This window comes from Ceratotherium simum, chromosome 4 (genome assembly GCF_057802395.1).
Source record: "Ceratotherium simum simum isolate JZ-2026a chromosome 4, ASM5780239v1, whole genome shotgun sequence".
Taxonomy (NCBI): Eukaryota; Metazoa; Chordata; class Mammalia; order Perissodactyla; family Rhinocerotidae; genus Ceratotherium; species Ceratotherium simum.
In genome coordinates this window covers 84,521,572-84,542,350 of record NC_141903.1, presented here as the reverse complement: position 1 = coordinate 84,542,350, position 20,779 = coordinate 84,521,572, and the positions used below count along the sequence as shown (strand labels likewise).

At 37.0% G+C, this 20,779-nt stretch overlaps 1 protein-coding gene across 1 annotated transcript in view; it reads left to right on the top strand.

Moving 5' to 3' along the window:
• The window catches only part of ATG10 (autophagy related 10), a 213,511-nt gene that overhangs the window by 135,038 nt on the left and 57,694 nt on the right, over positions 1–20,779 (top strand). The window contains exon 5 of the mRNA XM_087430093.1: positions 10,403–10,500. Within this exon, the coding sequence (XP_087286219.1) occupies positions 10,403–10,500 (98 nt within the window). The remainder of the gene's footprint in view (positions 1–10,402; positions 10,501–20,779) is intronic.

Sequence of the window (20,779 nt, the reverse complement as noted above, 5' to 3'; positions counted from 1 at the left end):
TGTTTCTTGAAATGCAAATCCTTTCGACTGTGATTTCCCTTTATTCCTCTGTATTATCTAGTGTCTACCAGGCCAACTACTGCCTAAGCCTCAGCTAATGTGCCACCTCCTCTTGTCACTCCCATGTCACGTCACATCACATCATATCGTATATCGTATCACAAGTTGCACTATAATTGAATTGTTTGTTTACTCGTCCCCTATGAAATGGTAAGCTAGAAGGTAGAGCTTTAAGGTAAAAAGAGGGAGGAAGGAAATTAATATTGAGTGCCTACAACCTACAAAGTGATAAGCTTTATTCATGGCTCTGTGTGTGTGTGTAATAGTTATACGACATATATTATTTGTCTCATTTTGATAACCATGGTATTGACTGTGGCACAGCGTCAACAAGTATTTATTGAATGAACCAATAATGACGAATTTCTAACCATTTCTGCTTACAACCTAAAGATGGAAAATTGTGCTAGTGTCTTATTTGAGCTGCTCTGATGAGTTATAAGAAAGAGTAATGCTGTTGTCTCCAGGAGACTCAGGACTCAAACCATCCATATATCTTATTGTGTAGTCTGATACTTCTCAGAGACTGCAGGAGTAGTTGAGTAAGGAAAATGGAAAGTCCTGAGGACTCAAAGGTGGGCATCCAAACTAGCTGAACCGCAGCCCCACTTCTGTAAACACGTATTTTTATGTGATCCTGGAAGGCCGACAGCCGTATTGAGACAGCAGTCTGCTTCTGGGTGCCTCTCATCTCTGCTACTTGGACCTAAAGGAGCTCAGCTCCCTGCAGGGTAACAGACTTATGAGAAGAAATAACTCATTCCCCGTGTTCTTTTCCCCTAACTACTCTTGCCATTTTAGGTTTGGGAGAGGTGGTGGGACGTGGTGGGACGTGCTAATACCATTTGCTACCCAGCAGTGGGTGGGAGGTAATTGCACCTCTGTCAAGTAGTATTAAACAGCCTACATTCAAATAGTGCTTTGTAGTTTATGAAGTCCATTCTCACAAAGCATTGACATCTTTGAGTGCCCATTCTTCCCCCCACTATTATTAAGCACACTGTGTTAAAGATTTATTTGTATCATACTGAAGGCTTCTGTCTACTCCCCATCGGATCATTCCAGCAGCTTTTTATGTTTCGTCTTCCCTTTTAGGGGCTTGGCTTTGGTCACAAGCTGATGGCAAATGTTAAAAAAGTGGTAAAACCTTAGGCATATACATAATGGCTTTTGGCTTCACCAGAGTCGTAAGCTTCCTTTGTTCTCCCTTTCATTACAACTAGAGATTTCTATATTTATTTCAGCTTGAATTCTGTTTTATTTCTTCCCTGGCTCTTTCCTTTTCCTTTATTCTCCATCTCTATTGAAAAGAAGATCAAGTGATTCTTCTCATTTTCAAAATATTTAATTATTTGGCTGACATATGGATTCTTTTTGGGAACCATTTTGACATATTTCTTTAATTAGTCAGAAGGGCTGCTTTTGAATAGGGAAGGAAACATTTCTTTCATTCAGCAACTGAATGTCTGTTTATTCTAGAGATCCATTCTATTGTTGGCCCGGGGAGTAGGGGTACAGAATTAAAAATGTAACCCAGATATTTCATGTGGAAGATTTGTCCACTTGTTATACACCTGAAGGATGCTCTTGGAGAAACGGGGCAAAAGAAATAGCCAAAGAATCATTCCTTCTCAAAGGCGGCATGAGCCAAACCAAGATAAAGGCCAGCATAAAGGAAGAATAATGGAAAGTTTGGAATTAGAGCATTATATAAATCATCAAGGAGGAGGAAGAAGCTTGTCCGTGGTCTAGAGCAAGAGGAAGTCTTGGAGTGCATAGAAGAGAAAGACAGGAAAACAGGAAAGATGGGGTTGGAGAATAAAAGTGAAATATCCATAACTCTTTCCAGCAACTTGCTGGAAGTAACAGGCTGGCTTTTCTGAAGAGGCTGGGAGAGCACTGAGAAGGGGAGAAGAGTGAGTGCAGGCCGTGGGGTTGGAGGGAGCACGGCGTATTTGGGGAAGAGTGAGAGGTCAGTTTGGAGCAGGAGTTTCCTTAAGATGAATTGTGGAAGAAATGGTTGAAATGATATGTTGAGGTCAAATGATGGAAGAGAAATGGATGGGAAGGGGTTGGAGGATATAAAAAAAAGTGCAAGAGATTGAGCAGAAGTGAATGGGACCCATGGAGTGATTTCCTAGAGCAAAAATTATGACTCAGTAAAAGAGAAAGAGGGGTAAGTGAAGGGTGAGAAGAAATTATGAAGAATGAAATTTTAAGAAAAGGAATTTGGCTTGTTTTTTTGAATTGTTAGTATTATTAAAATTTTTTTATAATACCCTCTTAGAGGAAATGAGCTATAAAGAACATATTTTCAGGGAAAAATTACCATTGCCAGTACAGTGAGAGTTAAGGCAGCTTGTTGAACAGGAAAAAAATTGTGCATTAGAGAGGTACTTAAAGACTGAGGCAAAAATGATTCTATTTAATTATTATAATGAGCAGAAAATAGAGAATTATTTGACAGATAATTTAATTTACAGTCTTGTTTGTAGAGAATTTTAAAGAAAGTTCATATATGCCACTTTTATTTATGTGAACAGTTCGTAAATCTAGCCAAAGTCATAATAATGAAATGGAACATGAATTTTGGGAGATTAAAAAGAGATTTTAGGGATTAAAATGAAATTTGAAGAGCAAACAGTGAAAGTTATTAAGAAAAATAATGAAAAATTATTTAACTAATTCAAAATATTCAAACTGAAAAGTTCAAATAGTAGAGGAAATTTAATGAGAATTATGTGTTGAACCATGTAAATGTTTGAAACCTCATGAGGAATTAGGGTAGAAGTAGGATGCTGGGTTAAGACGTATGATGGGAATAGAATCGCACTGAAAAATCAAGCCCTAACTTAAAAACGTACTAAAGAAAAAGTGCTAGAGAATATGAAACAAAACTACGGGGACAGCTAATTAACCAAAAGGTTTGTTCTAACCTGTGTTAGTACAAAACATCACATACGCAAAAGCAATAGATTTTAAGTGGATCCAGAGGCCAGGAAGAGGACAAGGTAAGTAAATTTATTTTCTTACCTACAAGAGACTATACTTGAGCTTTCCTGGACAGATGCGTGTCTGTGTTGTGGTTCGTAAGGAAGAAACATTTCTTTGCTTGCTTTTCGCAAATGAGCCCTATTTGAAATGTCTATTAAAACATACATGAGTGCCTACTGTGTGCACAGCACAAAAATGCAGCCTATTTTTCAAATATGCTGAAAAAAATCACTGCACAATTTGAAACTAGTTTATTGCTTTTCTCCTCCTTTAAAGTCATCAGAGCAGAGTTCTTCAGGTTCATATTAGGTGCTGTGCTGAGAAAGTGGAGACTGCACTCTCCAAGGGAAGGGGACCAAGGCTGGGTGGATAGTCAAGCTGCTGCTACATGTGCAATAGGTCCATTTTCTGGGGCTACTGAGATTTTAAAAGAACCAGGAGTCTAAAATGCTGAATACTGGGGTGCCAGGTCAAGAGGTTAAAATCAAAACTTCAGAATACTTTGGGTGGAATTGAAAGTAGAGTGTCTTCTGCTTTAGAACCAGCAGGACTAAGGTTGTAGATGTTCATCTGGTGATATGGTCCTTGGAGTTCCGATGAATAGTGGTATCTCAGAGTTGATGTCTCAGGTATCTTGTGGACTCAGTATTGCTTCCCTTGGGACATTTTCTGATTAAAAGAGATTCCTCAAGAAGGTCTTATATGTACTTCTACTAGGTTAAGTGTTTAACTTAATTTAAATGAGAGGTTAGAGCATCATCTGCATTATTGTAAGTTTCTTAACACAGCGTATGAACAGTTTAAGGTGATTCAAAATCACTCCTGTTTGTGCTGTTGGGCATGTTTTTCATAAAAATAGATTATAACATACATAAACTTTCTCATGTAATTAAAACAATCTTATTTATTTTCTACTCAGAATTACTAAATAAATACACAACATTTAAAAAATTGGGGATCATAATTTTGAAAATAGATAATTATTAAGCAAGACTTTTAACCCATTTACTTGGGCTATGTTAGGTATACTTGGTTGCAAATAGTTGAACCTGACTGTGATAAGCAGAGAAAGACTTATTGGAAGGGTAGATCATAGAGTCAGTTGAAGGCATTAGAATGACAGGATGAGGGAATGCCTCTCTTTGGCTTTAATGGTGTGAAATGGGGCTCTGCCTTCACTTACTTTGGAATTTCTCTCCCAAATTGGAAGTACGTTTGGATACTAAAAAATCAAATATCCACTAAATCTGCATCTACTTAATGCTATGGATTTATGTATGATTGAGGTTTTTAAATATAAATGGAAAACATTTAATAAATGAATTTTTATCATAATTGTTCAGTTTTTATTCTTAGTAATAATTGTGCTAATTGTTCTGGAAATAATGTTGAACTTTCATCTGTCCAACCGTTTGAAAATATTTATGCACAAGGCATGAAGATATTCTGGAATGCAGAGATGAATAAAGGAAATCAGAGATGGGTGATGCCCTCAAGGAGCTTACAGTTCAGTGAGGGACACAAGACAGGTCTGAAATTCACGGTGATAAGCAGAATACGTTATGGGCCATAAGAGAGGTAAAAATTGCCACCAGGCAGAAAGTAGACTGGTGGTTGGTTGCCAGGGGCTGAGGGATGGGGAGATGTTGGTCAAAGAGTACAAAGTTTCAGTTATAAGATGAATAAGTTTTGGGGATCTAATGTACAGCATGGTGACTATAGTTAATAATACTGTACTGTGTACTTGAAAGTTACTAAGAGAGTAGATTTTAAATGTTCTCACCACACCGACACACAAAAGGTAACTATGTGAGGTGATAGATGTGTTAACTAACCTTATTGTGGTAATCATTTCCCAAGATATATGTGTATCAAATCATCACGTTGTATACCTTAAAATTTGCACAATTTTATATGTCCATTATATCTCGATAAGGCTGGGGGAAAATGGCCACCAGGGCTCATAAGGCTGAGATTACCTCAAGCTGGTTGATCAGGAGAGGCCTTGGCTGGCCTTGGGATTTGTCCAGGCAGTGGTGAGGGAAAGGGCAGGCCAGACCTAGTAAGAAACCCAGGAAAGGCAAAATTCTAGATTCTCCTAGGTTAGGCAGTGTTAGTGGAGACTACTTGTGGCAACAACAACAGCAACACAACTAATATGTGTGTACCCCTTTATAGTTTACAAAGAGTTGCTGGGTACAGAGACACAGGGTAGTGGGGAAAGTGTAGGGTCTGGAGCCCGAGAGCCTTGGTTCTGATTCTCAGCTCTGCTCCTTACTAACTCTGTGACCTTGGGGAAGTCACTGAACTTTCTGTTTCCTTTCTTTGATTATCTGAAAAAGAACTGAGACAGTAATAATAATAATAATACTGACTTCATAGAGTTTTGAAGATTGTGGGCTAATGTATGAAATGGGGCCTGGCACATAATGCCTTTCAGTAATGCCAGCTGAGTTTTGTATCTTGATCCTCACAGTAACATTGTAAGGCAGAAACTGTTATCTTCATGCACAGACATAAAAACTGAGTGCCCAGAGGGGTTAAATGATTTATTCAAGGGTACACGAAAACTAAGGAGTTGAGACAAACTCTATAGCCTGTTTTTTTACTGCACAACGCTGTCATTCAAATGACAACCAACATTTAAGAAACATCTAAGTGAAATTAATTAATTGGTGCCATATGTAAGTAAAAATAAGTTGCCACAATTTGTATTTTTGGAATTTTCATTCAGATTTCCTGAGATTAATAAAGATACAAAATGCTAAAAATGTGTGTAGGGATAAATAAAAGTTACAGAATTAGCCAGTATAGTAGCTGATATGAATGTACATGAACAATTAACACTCATTTCATATCACAATATAATTTTGTCACTGAAGCAAAAATGAATTTTCCCCTTTGGTGGAGCATCATCTCTGCCTTATTGTGTGACATGAATTTTTATATCCCTGAAAGTTCTCTTGAAGACAATATATTGAATACTGACATACTTCATCATGAAAAATCCACTCTTTCCTTTTTATTTCTAGTGACCACATTGAAAGCGTTATTCTTAAGTTTAGTCTAAACAATTTATACTCTCTCTAATCTTCATTTTGAGAGTCATGAGATTGTAGTGAAACCATGCACAATAGGACAAAGGTGACTTGTGCGTGCTTGCACTAGAGCTAGGTAGTGCTAGCGGAATATCTCATGCTGTTATTTGATTCATGGAAACTAATAGCCCTGAGAAATTTAATTTAGAAAGCTGCACATTTTGAGTAATATATAGATTACTTGACATGTAGGTTATTATTCAATTGAGAGATTTTATATGAAAATGTTAAATTAAATGCTACTGGCAGTTGCTAAAGATTGTACTTTTTAATTATTCTATTTTTCATCCAATGTCTCTTCCTCTTCTGTCACTGACACTTTAGGTTGCTGACAGAATATTCCTTTAGCTCAGATGTGTTTTATCAACTGAGGTAACATCATCCCACTCTGAGTGCACGTAGTAGGCACTCAATAAGCACGTGGTAAATAAATGACCTTAATTTACTGTGCTCACTTTGTGGGTTGCTGCTGAAATTATTTCGGCTTCTCCATCAATTTTTCAAGCATGCAAGGGATTTTACTGAGCTTCTCAGGCTCGGTGTGATTAATGAGATTTCTAAGCATGTTAAAATTGGTGCTATCGAATATCTTGGGTCTGAAACTAGGGAGTTGTTGATTGAGTATGCTTATATCTCCTCTGACTGAGGCCAGACAGAAAAAATAGACCTTCTTAACGGGGCTTCAAGTTCCTGATTGAACATGCCTTCAACTGAACATGAAGGCACATAATAATGCGTTTCGTGAGCTTAACCAGGTATTTGTTAAGCCCACATTTTAATTTTAAGTTAAAGTTTTGGGTCTTCAGTTTTCATAAATAGATAGATATATACAAAATCACAAAGTTCTTCAAGTTTCTGCCATATTTAAGCTCTGTTTCTATGATGTGGTTCCTTATGTGTTTGACTGTCTCAGTTCAGTGATTTCAGTGGGATTTCTGAAGGCTTCATTTTGTTTTTGGAAGAATTAGAGTCACAATCATATTTGAATATATTTTAGGCATCAATAGTGTATGGGATGGTTTTGAAGATATTGCTGATTATGTCAAAATGTTTTGTTTTTGTATAGAAGATCACAAAACTAACTTTTCTATGTCTTTGATCGTGAAGGTGTGAGCTGTGACAAGGCAAACCGATGATGCAGGCTTAGGGAAAAGAACCCACATCATCCTTCATTAAGTACTATTGTCATATCTATATGTGAGAATCAAAGCTATATTACCCGGATCTTCTATAGTGTAAATGGTCAGCAGACGCTGGAGAGACTGACGCTCTTATCAAAAGTAGCTTGCACAAACATTCGTTTATTCATCGTTAATACATGTGTTTTTAAACAGTTCTGTAAATGTGTTAGAGAATGCAATCACATCCATTCACTTAAAAAACCAAGTTCTTTTTGTAGCAAGTGGGTAACACTCTTATAAACGTGCATATAGGAGTATCATGCATCTTTTTATGTTTTGAACTAATTTTTAACTCCTTGTGATTGTTATTCTAGGTTGACCAGATCATTTTTTAATTCCTGTATTCTAAGGTGTTAATTTTTTTTCCTCTAAATTTGGTGTTGTCTGAAAACTTTTGGCACATACCCTCAATTCTAGCCTCAAATCTGATAAAAATATTCTATAACGTTTGTCCTGGATCTCTCCACATTGTTGCGAGGCTTCTGATTATTGCATTTTTTATGAATGTTTCCAGCATAGCATGCAGGTTTTTGACAGTGGTAATATCCAAACCATTTACTCCATCCTTAGATTGTTGACTGAAATATTTTAAGGAATAAAATTAAAATCATGACTGATTACCAGATATTAAACCCAGCATTCTTTAGCTCTGCAAAAGCCTTTCTCTGTCTTAGAGGAAAAACAGTTAAGGAAGGCATTCTTTTATTTATCATTCATTCAGGGAATATTATAAAGCATTTGCGTTGTGTGAGTGAGGCTTAGAACTACACAGCAGGACTGCAGAGGTGAAAGGATAGACGCGGCCTCCGCCCTCAGATGCAGCGAGGAAGAGCGCTGAGCTGAGTCCTGAGACTTGAAGTCCAGCTCCAGTGCAGTCGTGAACTGGCTGCGTAATTTTGGCAGATGTGTATTTCCCATGACCTTGTTTCCCTTATTTATAAAATTACTAATTATACCAGTTCTAATATTTTACTACCCTACAACTTGATTTCTTCTAACTTTGACATCTGAAAAGTATTTTAAAAGCATGTCATCTTTTTATAATTTGATTGTTTAGTTTACTCTTTCACACTGAAGTACTTAAGATCCTATTCCCCTCTTCCAACATCAGTACACACACACACACATACATGTGCACGTGCCTATTTTGAAGATGTGTAGTGCTTATCTTAAGGGTAAAGTTTGGCCCCTACTCTGTAAATGTATTCAGAAAACAATATAACACAGACACTGAAGGCAGCTTGTTTTTAACTTGTAGCTAAACATGACATTCAAATGTTAATTGGATGAATAAATCTTGTTCATTTTACAGACATGGAAATGTCAATGGAATAAAACTATTTATCACAAGATAATGGTCTCCTGCCGCCAGATAAATGCCAAGATGAAGATGCTTATTGAAAATGTATCAAAATATTCTATTGCTATTTATTGAAAATAAAGGTTGAGGAAAAGTTCAACTTTTCAGGTCAAACATGAGAAATGCCCTGCCTATGGTGTTAGTATATTACTATATCAAACACAATGTGCATGGTGTAGAAACATGAGAAAATTCTAAGAAATAATGGTCTCTAAATGAATCTTTTAGCTTTGCAGTATGAGAATTACTGGAATGGTGCAATGGGGGCTGGGAGGAGATACCTACGTATATTAAGCTCTTACTGTGTGCCTGACACAGTACTGGGTGTGTTCACTGATGGAAGCCTGCTCACGAGAAGAGGATTTGAAAAGGATTATTAACCTCATTTTATAGGTAAAGTTAAAAGCAAAATAACTTGCGACTGCAAGTCACATAGAGAGTAAGTGCCAACACCAGGATTCCTGCTCAGCCCAGACTCCAAATCTAGTGCCCATCTCCTACACCCCACATCTCTGCTTATAGTCCATAAGTCTGCTTGCAATACCTTTTGGTGTTGGGGGGTTTTGAGTAGATTATTTCCTCAAGTTTTGTTGCACCTGATGATCAAATACATCTTGGGATCTATTGATTTAATATGCTGATGAGTTTTCTTTAAATAATATTGTCCACTTGCCTCAGGAAATGAGCACACTCATAAGTCTTGAGGACTTGATAGCTCTGAATGGGCCAAGTAGCACTAGATTCTAGCAGTTAGACTACTTTCTTTCCAGCAGTGTGTAGTTTGACAGTCTTTAGCTAATTCCCTCTTTCTCCTTTCTTTTCTGAACTTAGATATCTATTTCTCCACTTACCTTGTGACATAGCGGTCTTCATAAAATACATTATTTGAGTGATTAAGAAAATAGGTGATTAATTGAAGCTGTTTAAACAAAGAAAAGGAGAATTGTTGTTCATTAAAACTTTCACTAGCGTCTTCATGCCAACCCCTTCTCACGTCCCTCTGCCCCAACAATCCCCTTACTCCACCTGCCACCGACTCTGGGTGTTCATGTCTCCCTCCTCTGGACCATCAGAGAACTGCGGTTTTCCTCCGGCAGCGACCACTTTCTACCTAGTATTTTAGTTATTGATATGCTGTTGATATACTCATCATGGTTTCCCTAGTAAGATGGTAGGCTCCTTACTAGGAGAAATTGTGTGTTTTCCTTCTCTCTATTCCCTGTGGTACCCAACAGAGTGATTTTGACATTACAGATATTCAGTCAGTGAGAGAGTGAAAGAAGCGTGTGCATGGTCTCTGATTTAAGGACTAGAGGAAGTATGAAGACTTCAGATGTATCCATAGTGCATGCCTGTGAAAATGGGAGTCTGTCTATCTGGTCCTTTGCCCACGCTTGTATCTATCAGTTCTCTCTAAAACACATTTGGATTTTATTTATTTTGTCAAATTCCTAGAATTTTCATCTGCAATGAATGAGCAGATAATTTAACTGCTAGATAGTTACAAAGAAGAGAAGCTTGAATGTTTAAGTTTCCCTCAGGAAGAAAATAGTAATTCATATAGCACTCTTTGGATATATAAATAGTATGTATACCAGTAACAATTTTTTAAAAAATCATAGTGTTCTTCCAGTAGTTTTAGATAGACAGCAAGCACCGTTGTGTCACGTGGATTACTGACTGACAGTCTTTGCCATGCACGTTCCCAGATGGAAGACCTTTAGCCCTGAAGGACGTATGGGAAGGAGTCCATGACTGCTATAAGACTCGGCTGCTGCAGGGACCGTGGGGCACTATCACCCAACAGGTTAGAATGTTTTTGTTTTATTATACGTGATTCTTTCCCTCTGCTCATCTTTTCTTCTACTTCTCTCTCCCCTACTCTTTTTCCTATTTCACTCCTCTGCATCCTTATAGATTTCGGCTCAAAGACAGTTTCCTTTAAACACTGTCCCAAACCCAGGCTCGGTTTAGCCTCCCTGTTATAAGCTCTCATAGCACCTTGTAATTGTCTTTCATAGTGCTTATCACAATTTTAAATTATATACTTTGATTTTTTTTTAATTAATGTCTGTCTTCTCCACTATACTGTGTGCTTCCTTGTGGAGAGACTGTATCTGTTTTACTCTTCATTGTACACCCAGAACCAGCACAATACTTATTGTATACTAGGCGCTCAATAAAAAGGCATTAAGTAAATGAGAATAGAAACTAAGTGGGCATATACACTAAGAAATAGGTGATTTAGCTTGTGTTACCTGTAATGTTTTGGGATTTTACTTGTAGGTACATTTGCAAAAAAAACTAACTTTTGATTAATAATCGGTTTGTAATAGTGATCTGAAAAAGTGGAGAAAATTGATCTGTCAATCAAGTCATTATTACTACCTTGCTAAAATCAGCAGTTAATTAGTTTAGAAATTTAAAAATACTCATCACCTTGCAACCAATCACGGTCTCCTTAAAAATATTTTTTACTTATATCAAAAATCTTATTTTTTCTCAGCCTCTGTTAAGCTTAATCAAAGCTTCCTTTAAAAATGACTTTATCAGCCATTAGAATTTTTATGCCCTCTTATGTGTTTGATCATATTAATGACAGTTTACCTCCCAATCAACATAAGAATCCTTAGCATCTCTTAAGTGGTCCTTTGACAATGACTGCAAATGACTATTTTCTAGGTTTTAATTGAGGACAAAACTAGGTTTGAGCATATGTGTCTTTCACACTGCTCCTCAGATTAGTCCTTTCCTTTCCCCTCCCACTTTCACCCTCCTAGATCCAGCCCTATGGCCTCACCTGGAACAATTAGTAAAGCCTCCTACCTCTGGTCTTCTGCTCCTTTCCTCCCTGCCCCTTACCATTGGTCACATCTTCTTAATCACCACTGCACCTGTCCCAACCATGTGCAAAGCTGCAATAGCTCCCCAAGGGCCTATGGCTTGTGGTCCAAGTGCCTCCTCTGGGCTTCAGTGGCTGCCACTTCCTGGCTCCAACCTGCCCTTTCAAGCTTCTCTTGTACTCCTCGCCTCTACACAGCTATTCATTTCCTGAACCCATCTTGTGCAGTTTGTTCTTGGAGTTCTTTCTAGGTTTAATGCCTTCCCTTTTTGTTCTGTTTGCTTTTTTCCTACTTGTTCTCTCCTATGTTCCTTTCTCTGAAACCACTTCAGCTCACAAAAACGGCCCTCTCTGGAGCTTTAGTTCTGTAGACCAGGCATGGGTGGTTGCTATGAAGAAGGATAATGAGAGGTATAAGCAAATCAGCCATCAAGATTTTTGGCAAGAGCATTTTATTTTATGCAAAATATTTTAGATTAACCTTTAAGTGTGTCAAGGTGAGTGCTGAGACTTTCAACTTCAGATGTCTTGTAATTCACCACAAGCTGTCCAGAAATGTGTACTGTAGTGTCAGAATCCACAGGCCCCGGAAAATGTTTGGTTCTAAGAGTAAAGGAAGATGGCAAAGGTAGAGGAAGAGAGCATCCAAAAATATAAGTGTATTTAATTTTAGTGCCTTTTTCTCTGCTCCTTCTCAATTACATTTTTCATTATGCTCCTGAGCCCATTCTTATCCTTTCCCTTTTCTGTCACTAGCAGCCCTATTATTAATCTCCTTAATGCAAGCCTATAGCACAGTTCCTGGTGGTCTATGTTGTTTTGGATTTTAATTCCGTATATCTCTGTTCTGATTCATGACATATGAAGAAAATTTTGAACTCAGCTGTATTTTCTTAGTTTCCTAATATGATGTTGCGAGTAGATTTATTTCCATTGATAGAACTCCTAAGTTGCTAAACCAACCAAATGAACTAATCTGTATACTGATTGTTTTTAATGGAATTGACTAATATCTTTCAATTTATAGGCATTTCAGTGTCATATAGACAGGCTATTAGTGGACCATCTTTTTCCTACCTATTGTAGTGTAGTAGTAATGACCAAATCCTATCACAATAAGCATTACTATTTTTTTTTTTTTCCTGAGGAAGATTTCCCTGACCTAATGTCTGTTACCAATCTTCCTCTTTTTGCTTGAGGAAGATTCGCCCTGAGCTAACATCTGTGCCAATCTTCCTTTATTTTGTAAGTGAGTTGCTGCCACAACATGGCCACCGATGAGTGGTGTAGGTCCACGCCTGGAAACTGAACCTGGGCTCCTGGAGCAGAGCATGCCAAACTTAACCAATAGGCCACGGGGCCAGCCCCAGCATTACTATTTCTAACACCAAGTGTGGGGCCCATTTAATAGGAGGGATATTTGACATAACCAAGCTACAACACAACTAAACATTTAGATGTCCCTTTGGATTTGTCTTATTGGAATTGATCAGTGGACAGCTATCCTACTTTTGATAACACACTTTATTTAATTAAGCTTTAGAATTGCTCATTGCTGTGCATGTTCAGGCATTAAGGACCTGGCAATGGAAACCCATTTGTTGCCATTGCACTACTTGCATTTGAAAGTCCTCATGAATATTTCCTTCAGAGATCTTGGCTTTTCATCCCGGATTAGTTCATGGGTTGGTATTCATGTGCTCTTCTTTGCTGGAGATCTTTGAGAGGGTGGGTCTTCTTTTTGGTAAGGCCCCATGTGGAGAAAAAATAGTGGGGTGAAGGGGAGGGTGTGATAGAGCACGAAGGGAGAATGGGCTGATAGAGTATTGGTGGTACCAAACAGTAGATACCGTTTTGCGGTATTATACTAAAGAACTGTTAGCTTGCAGACTGAACATGATAACAACATCCTGTCCTCCAGAGTGGCTTACAAACAAAAGCAGCCTTCGCATAATATAAAGCACATTTCACTTCATTTTCAGGCGTGATTGTGCTCATACAGTTTGTTGCCCTTCATCTTTAGTAATCACCCTTCTGTTCTCTCAGCATTTGTCTTGATGATAAGGACCTGCTCGTGTCAGACACGAGCCCTCTCCTTTGAAGACTAGCCACTCGTGAATCTCATGCAGTTGATTAGGATGATTGCGGAGCTGCTTTTGTCCAACGTTAGGGAGCACCTGTTACCTCAACCCTGCAGCCCAATGAAGAACTTCCGAAAGAGAGTTCACAGACGGCTGCTTGGATCTGCCTAAATTGGTGGAGTGAATGGTAAATAATGATCACTGGGAGGTGTGGGGTCTCTATTTTAGGTAAAGAACTCCTGTGATCTCGGGCTAAAATCGTAAGATAAAAAAAGCCTTTAATTTTACTTGAAGATGTGTGTGTTTATGTATGTGAGTGTGTAGTGGTCAGATAAGTAATTTCTTCTTACTGTCTTCTTTTTTTTAAACTTTATATTATAGAAAATTATAAACATATACAAAAGTAGAGATAATAGTGTAATGCACTTACAAACTCATGGCCGATCTTATTTTTTTGGTATCTTACCCAATCTGGAATTTTTGGGAAGCAAATCCTGGACATCATATTCTCTCATCCGTAAATATTTAAGTATGTGTCTTTAAAAGGTAAGGGCCCTACACAAATGTTTATAGCAGCTTTATTCATAACAGCCCAAATGGAAACAACGCATTTGTCCTTCAGAGGGTGGATGGATAAACAAACAAAAGTATTCCATGCTATATCCTTCCCACAGAATACTACTTAGCAATCCAAAAGAACCAACTATTGATATGCTTAGCAACCTGGGTGAATCTTCAGATAATTATGCTGACTGTAAAAAACCAGTCCCCCAAGATTGCATAGGGTATGATTCCATTTATCTAACATTTTTGAAATGACAAAATTATAAATTGGAGAACATATTTGTGGTTGTGGTTGCCAGGGGCGTGGGGGTGCTAGAGATGGGAGTGTTGCTGGGAGGGAAGTGGGTATGGCTGGAAAAGGCAACATGAGGGAACCTGAAGCAGTGGAACTGTTCTGTATCAATGTTAATGTGTTAATGTTAACATCTTGGCTGTGATGTCATACTTCAGTTTTGTAAGATGTTACCATTGTGGGAACTGGGTGAAGGGTATGAGGAATCTCGTTGTATCATTTCTTACAACTGCATGTGAATCTACAGTTATCTCAAAACAAAAAGTTTAATTAAAAAAAAGACTTAAAAAACAACCACAGTTCTATCATCACAACTAAAATAATTTGTTAATATCATTAACTAAGCAATTAGTGTTTAAATTTCCTCAATTGTTTCGTATTCTTCTTTTATGGTTTCTTTGAATCAAGATCCAAATAAGATTTACACATTAAAATAGTTAACATCTCTTAAGACATTTTGAATCTAAGATTCTCATTCCTCTCTCTCCTTTTTTTCCTTATAGTTTTTTGTTGAAGAAACAAGGTTGTTTGTCCAATAGTATTTACAGTCTGGATTTTTTTTTTTTTTTAAAGATTTTATTTATTTATTTTTACCCCCCAAAGCCCCAGTAGATAGTTGTGTGTCATAGCTGCACATCCTTCTAGTTGCTGTATGTGGGACGCGGCCTCAGCATGGCCGGAGAAGCAGCACGTCGGTGCGAGCCCGGGATCCGAACCCGGGTCGCCAGCAGTGGAGCGCGCTCACTTAACCACCAAGCCACGGGGCCGGCCCCTGGATTTTTTTTTTCCTAATTGTATCTCTGTGGTGTTGTTTAGTGTTTTGACCTGTATTTTATATAAACTGGTAGTTAGATCTTGAGGCTTGATCAGATTCAAGTTTGTTTTTTTTGGGCAAGAATCCTTCATAGGTGGTTCTGGATATTTCCATCAGGAGGCACATAAAGTCTGGGCATCACTGTTTTTTGTGATGTTAGCAGCCACTGATGATTATTGCCTACTGTAAAATTCCATTTATCTAACATGTTGGGGGTTGCAAAATGGTGATGTTCTAATGCTAACATTCATTATTTATAGCTGGACTACGTCTATAATGAGGCAGTTTCTCTCACCAGCTTAGTTATCTGAGGTATGCTTTGTATAGAGCAGGCAGGATAAATGCTTGATTCTTTCTCTTTATGTTCTAGCTCTCAAGATAATGAGTTGGTTCTCTAGCATTCTCCAAAGGTGACCAAGAAAGTTTTTTTATGTATCTTTATGAACTCATGGGTATAAATGTTTTCTGCATTTCAATTCATTGAGGTAATTATCTTTATTGATGCTTGATTTGCCTCATTTTTGGCCAGTGAAAGTCTCCTAAGTTTGTTCCTGAGTTATTTTGGTATGACCCAAGTAGCTTTGCTGGCTTCTTGCTTGTTAGTCTGACAAGTTGTTGCACATTCATGTTGTGCAATTCCTGCCCAGACTTGGGGTCAGCCATTTTCCAAGGAGGCTAGCTTCCTTACCGAGCCTTTATCGAGGTGCTGGAGCCAGACAGGGCCTTTGACTCTGAGCACCACCGCTTACTAGCTGCCTGACCTTGGGCAAATTACAAAGACTCTCTTATTTTTCTATTAAAGACAATGGTAGCATCTACAGAGAGTTGGTAGGAAGACTAAGCAATAGAGTTGTATACAAAATTCAATGTGTCATATCTCCTTTCACATATATTCTTTCCAACACTGAACTGTACACTTTAAATTTGGAAACCAAGACTTTTGAGGAACTTGTTTTCTGATTCCACATGCCTGGGGAAGGCTGTCCAAACACAAGTAAATGAATGGGATTGAGTGGAAAGAAATTCATTGGTTATTTTTCCTCATGTGATCCCACACAAGCACTGAGAGAGAACTGGGTTAAATATCTGTAGGGAGTGGAACACTCTCCCACTGGAGAGGAGCCTGTGCAATACACATTTTGCATATCCCAAATACCACTGATTTCATTTGGAAGCCTTTAGCATGTCTAAAACATGCAAAAATATGACAATTTCAGTGAATTTTCATTATATTTCCATGATAAGTCTCAGAGTTAAAAAAAAAAATCAGAACACCACAAAAAACAAAACTCCTTGGGTACCTTTTGGTGAATAGATTGCTTCTGACTCTCAGTGATGCAGGAAGTCACTGGTTAAGGATTCTTAAATAATGAGGCTTGATATGTTGCCTGGTGATTTATAATGATGGCTGATAAACTGATGATTTAATTGTGCTTCCTCTAGTAATAATCTTAAGTGCTCCAGTGAAGTTCCAGTGATTGGCTTTCTTCTGAACTCAGTCTCCCTGGAGTCTTGAGGCATCTCTTTTACACAACATCCGATAACTGACTTTTAACTGTTCCTATTTTAAATAATACAAATCAATTAAAACACAGCTGTTTAACAAAACTTCTCAGTGTTGGGATAGGTCTCGGTGGGTATTTCCTGATGGCTCATAATGACATCAATTTAGTGCACCTGGTAGGATCTGTGTGACCTGGAAGTGGCTTAATTCTTAAATGACAAGAAAATTAAGAAGGCTTTATGGATTGCTGCTGCTGCTTCAGAATCGCTGCCAGCTCCATTGCTGCTCTTCCACAGTGGAGTTTTATTTAAATGGGATTGCAGGCATCATGTGATTGTTTTCTCTGTAATTTGCTGCCAATTTGTTGATTCTGAGTTTCTAGGTATTCATTCTGGACGTTAATAAGTCACTTGAGTGGGTAGGTTTATAGAGCCACAGTAAATATATCTATCTTGTAGACTTTTTGTAGAAATCTTCCAGTGTTTTAACAGTGCTCAGTGATTCTACCACACTTTCCTGTCTTAGGAGAGTGAAATGTACTTTCGTTGTTGTATCTCATTTTCTTTGGTATCTTAGGGTGATAATGACAGGGCTATTTTTCTGTGTCTCTATAAGTAATTATTTTTAGATTATCAGTCTACACATGCATTGTGACTTTTAATATTTATTGAATGCTGATGCTGTGGGTACCATACGTCGTCAAACTACTTCACTTTCCATATTCTTTTTTTTTTTTAATCAATTCAGAAGCATCTACTGTTACTCATATTCCATTGTGCTTTTCTTGTTTTGGGGTAAAAAACACATTTTTTATATATTTTGTTTGTTCCTCAGACTTTCTTTACATTAAGAAGTACATGAAACTTCTTTCTGATTATCTCTAAGTAATTAATTTTTCTCATTTTTTTTTTTTTTGGCTTTATACCCTAGAGTATTTTTGGAAAGTCTTCACTTCATACTAAATGCTATTTAGGCAGTGGTATAATATTAATTTCTCATCCAACTTTTACTTTCTAAAGTTTTCTGACCACTAACCACTAATTGAGTGTTCAAATTAATCTAAGTAAAAGAGGGTGATTTATTATTTCAGACCCTTGTATTATTAAATTAATTTCTAAGATGTTTTGTTTTATTCCATTTTAATGAGTTCAAGATACATAGTTAAACAAGGAATGTGTTTCTTATAAATAACCAGATTACAGTGGTATATTTGGCTTTTACTTCTTTAAACTGAAGTTTATTTTACTAGATAATAAAAACAAGAGACTGGTTAATGTTCTTTGTTATATATATATATCTCTGGTAGAGCAAAATATTGCTTAGCTTTTTATCATCAAAGTTACGCTTTTGACAGCACATGCCTTGAATTTATACAAAGACTTTCTTTAAAGAATTTCCCAGCATTTCATTGATTCTTGGAATTTCTATTCCTGAAAAAGGAGCAGCTTATAAATGTAAAAATAAAATACCATTTAAAATATTTAATAATTAATTTTAATATTATTCATCTTAGCACATTTCATTTTGATAATTACCTACCATCAATTTTTAATTTTTAATAAACATCTTAGTTCCAAAACTTCAAGTTTGAGGAATATTTATATTCTCGTTTCCAGTTTTTGAGAAAGGCTATTAGTGTGTGGGTGATAAAGCAGCAGCTAGAGGCAGGTAGAGAAGCCTGGGGGAGTGGGAAGGCAGTGGAAGATCGGGTCTGCAGACAAATCCCATGTAAGGGTTTAAACTTCCTAAGAAGGATGCTGTTTGTTTTATCCTATTTTTGGCACAATGGTTGCTGCACATACATATTTTACAATGCAAGAATTGCACAATTTTTTCTTTCCATCTCCTACCCCCTTCAGTTTCTCTTTTCACCTGTTATTTTTCTGGTTCTTTTCCACGTCAGCTGCTAAAGTCCCCATATTACTTTTGCAGTCTATATTTTATGGTTTAAAATTTGGCCAATAAATAGAGAAAATACCAAAGTATATGAATATTTGTGCAAGTCATTGCAATTACTTTATTGTATGCTGATGTTATTTTTTTTTCAGTATAGTAATTCATCTCTAGTTTCCTCTGTCCAATCTGAATTTCAAAAATATTTCAAGTGGTATATATACATACATTCTAATATAAGATTAATACATATACTATAACCATAAAAGCAAGTGAATAAGAACTAAGTGATGGAGGGGAAAAGACAGTTGTAAAAAAAGACAGAAGACCTAGGCTAAGGGAAGTTTCTAAGCTTTCTAGAACAACAAATAAGATAAAGGGAAAGCCAATTAAATCCATTGCTTTTATTCTGTTATGGAAGGAAGCAGACAAGTTTATTAGGAGAGACAAGTTTATTAAGAGAGATAAACTTTTTTTCTTGTATTAAATTTTAGGAAGATAATTTTACAAATATGAAAAAATGGTGTCCTTTATAAATACCACGTAAACCAACTTTAGAAGATGGGGAGGGAGTGGTGTTGAGTTGTAGTTGTGTGAGAGAGTTACAGTGACATATTGTGTGTGTGTAGGTTTACACTGCAAAGGTCCTAATGAGCAGCTTACTGTTCACTTTGAGCCTGCAGATATATTTCGAGCGCTTGGAAATTTCTTTGACTTTGAACGCCTTTAGACTGTGTATGTGCTCTGTAGTTAATCCTGGTCACTTCCCCTCCCTGCTGCCTCATATCCCATCTGTTTCACTTATTTACTTTGCCTGCCTGTCTTCTAAAGGCATTCGAGTTTGTCTTTTTATATATTGATACATGATAGAAAGAAAGAGCTTTGAGATTCTGTATGATTCTGAACCTGTGAATCTTAGTACGTATCTCGGTCTATCCTCAAGTAAAAGTGCTACATCTGGGCTTAAAATTTTTTAATAACCGTTATTTTTTTCCTGATTAAAGAGGTAATACATACTGATAATTTTAATAAAATATAGAATAGCATAAAGAAAATAAAAATTACTCATAATCTCAAACATTAAAAGTTACTACTGTTAACCTTTCAGTGCATAGCTTTCTAGAAATATTATAGTTATATAACCACATATATAGCACATATATTCCCATGTGTTGTATATAAATATACACAAACACAAATTAGATCACACTATGCACCTGGTTTTTGAATTTACATCACGTACGTCTTTCATGCCAATATTTAAATGCATGTAAATTTTCCTTTTAATGAATGCATAGAATTCCATTCTAAGGTCATGCCATAATTGTTTCAACCAGTTTTATGTTGTGAACATTGAGTTCTTTTCCAATAGTTTGTATTATAAACCGTTCCTAAGTGAACATCCTTGTACATATAATTTCTGCAGTTTTCTGATTATTTCTTTGGAATAAATTCTTAGAAGTGGAATGAGTGAGTCAGTGAGTATTCACTTTTAAAGACTTTGTTAGGTATACCCAATACCTGTTAGGACAATCTCGGAAAAGTTGTACTAATTCCTCTTGCCAGCAGTATATTTGAGAACGCATTTCCCTAAGTGCTCGCTAACTCTGGTCATAATTGCTCTTCTTAATGTGTTACAATCTGATGTCAACTAGGCTTCTAATTGGAGCCATGTATCACACAATTTAACACTGCAGTTACTGATGAATAGCTGAAATTTAGGTTTTCCTTGCAGTTGACTGGCACATACATTTTAGACACTGGGGAAGTTGACGTATGGTCAGAATTAAAGGGTCTGATTTTGATTCTTGCCAAGACTGAGCATTGTTTCTGCTGTCCGGAGGTGGCCTGCAGGAGTACCTGCCAGCAGGTTCTTTGTAAGCTTCATTAGATTTTCATAAAATGATTGAGCAGAATCCATGGAAGCTCCTAAGTTGTGCTTCTTTAAGCATCAAAGATAGATCTTGGATTGCAAAATTTCTGTGAGCTGGAGTTATCAGTCATCCACCTCAGCCAGATAACAAGACTTGTGTGGGATATTTGATTGAGAAAAGTTGTTTCAGAGTGAGCCTGCCAGAATGAGGTAACTATAAATA